Source organism: Beta vulgaris, chromosome 5 (genome assembly GCF_026745355.1).
Source record: "Beta vulgaris subsp. vulgaris cultivar EL10 chromosome 5, EL10.2, whole genome shotgun sequence".
Taxonomy (NCBI): Eukaryota; Viridiplantae; Streptophyta; class Magnoliopsida; order Caryophyllales; family Amaranthaceae; genus Beta; species Beta vulgaris.
In genome coordinates this window covers 42,428,205-42,429,793 of record NC_079206.1, presented here as the reverse complement: position 1 = coordinate 42,429,793, position 1,589 = coordinate 42,428,205, and the positions used below count along the sequence as shown (strand labels likewise).

Here is a 1,589-nt window from a genome sequence, read left to right as displayed (position 1 = left end):
TCTATAGATAAAATATAAATATGTACGTTGTTTTAGTTTCACAGAATTACTTGCAAAATGCCACGATTTAAATCTGAAGATAAAGATGTGGGATGGAGATTATGTTTGAAACTCTCTAAAGATGGGAAAACAGTATAATGTAAATTTTGCCAAAAAGTAATCAAAGGGGGGATAACACGTCTTAAAGAGCACTTGGCTCATAAAAAGGGTAATGTCATGACATGTGATAAGGTTCCGGCACAAATCCAAAGAGAAATGCACAATCTACTACAAGAGTATATGAAATCCAAAACAAATAAGCAGAGAAGAGAGTTTGATTCTGAACAAGAAATAATGAGAGATATAAATCGTTGTGATTCTGATGACGAGGATGATCCAAATTTGGTTATGGGTATGCGGCATAGTCGAATGCAACAACAATTCAAAAGAGATCGTGATATGTTGAGGAGGAGAAGTAGTAACTATGAAGGTGGTAGTTGCAGTGGGGTCCCTCGAATGAATAGATCATTTACTGTTAGAGAAGGAGGTCAACAACGAGGTAGGGATAGAATGTATGAACCAGTATCCACTCCTGCATCGAGGTTAAGAGCAGTGGAGATTGATTTAGAAAAAAATGAAAAGGTGAAAAGACAAAGAAAGATCAACACTAGTGGGCTAAATAGGCAAAAAAAGAAAGTTCTGAAAGCATTTGGTAATTGGATCATAGATAACAACCAACCATTTGCCGCTGTTAATTCGGCATTTACTAACCCGTTAATGAATGTCATTCGTGAAACTTCAGTTGATGTCAGAGCTCCATCTGCATACGAGCTTGCAGAAGTATATCTCCCAGAAGAATGTAGATTGATGAATGAATATATAGGCACATTTGCCAAGGTGTGGGATGAGAGAGGTGTGACAATAATGTCTGATGGGTGGACTGGTACAACCAGAATGCACATTTTGAATTACCTTGTGTATTCCCCATGTGGCACGATATTTCACAAATCAGTTGATGTCACCAATGTGTCATCAAGAAATGTTGACTACTATTTTTCTTTGATGAAAAAAGTAGTAGAAGAAGTCGGACCAGATCGAGTGGTCCAAGTAGTGACCGATTATGAGGCTGCCACGAAGGCTGCAAGAAAAAATCTAATGGAAGCTTTTCCGCATATATATTGGACTCCTTGTGCTGCTCATTGTATAGATCTTATATTGGAAGACATAGCGAAGAAGTCTTCAATCAAGGATGTTATATCACAAGCAAAGTCGATATCTAGCTTCATCTACAATTCGACTTGGTGCGTGAAATATATGAAAAGGTTCACCAACAACCGAGGGTCTTGCGGGCTGGCATCACTAGATTTGCGACAAATTTTGTGTCGTTAGAGAGCATTGTCGCGCATAAGAATGCTCTGCGGGATATGTTTGAATCTCCCAAGTGGAAGCAATCTAGATGGGGTAAAATGACCGACGACAATGCAACAAAGGTCTGTGAGCTTTTACTTGCACAAACAGAGAACGCTGTTAAGTTTTGGAACAAGGCAAACGAGGTTCTAAAAATAATGGAGCCACTTTCAAAGGTTTTGAGGCTTGTTGATGGGGATGAA

At 38.8% G+C, this 1,589-nt stretch overlaps 1 protein-coding gene across 1 annotated transcript; it reads left to right on the top strand.

Annotated features, from left to right (window-relative positions):
* Positions 1–216: 216 nt before the first annotated feature.
* Positions 217–1,368, top strand: LOC125497739 (uncharacterized). The gene has a single exon (XM_048645417.2). It carries the CDS (start codon positions 217–219, stop codon positions 1,366–1,368), a length of 1,152 nt encoding a protein of 383 aa, XP_048501374.2.
* The last annotated feature ends 221 nt before the right edge of the window (positions 1,369–1,589 follow it).

Bases quoted from the DNA above. Each gene is read 5' to 3' on its own strand.
- LOC125497739 (XM_048645417.2), top strand. From the start codon at position 217: ATGACATGTGATAAGGTTCCGGCACAAATCCAAAGAGAAATGCACAAT.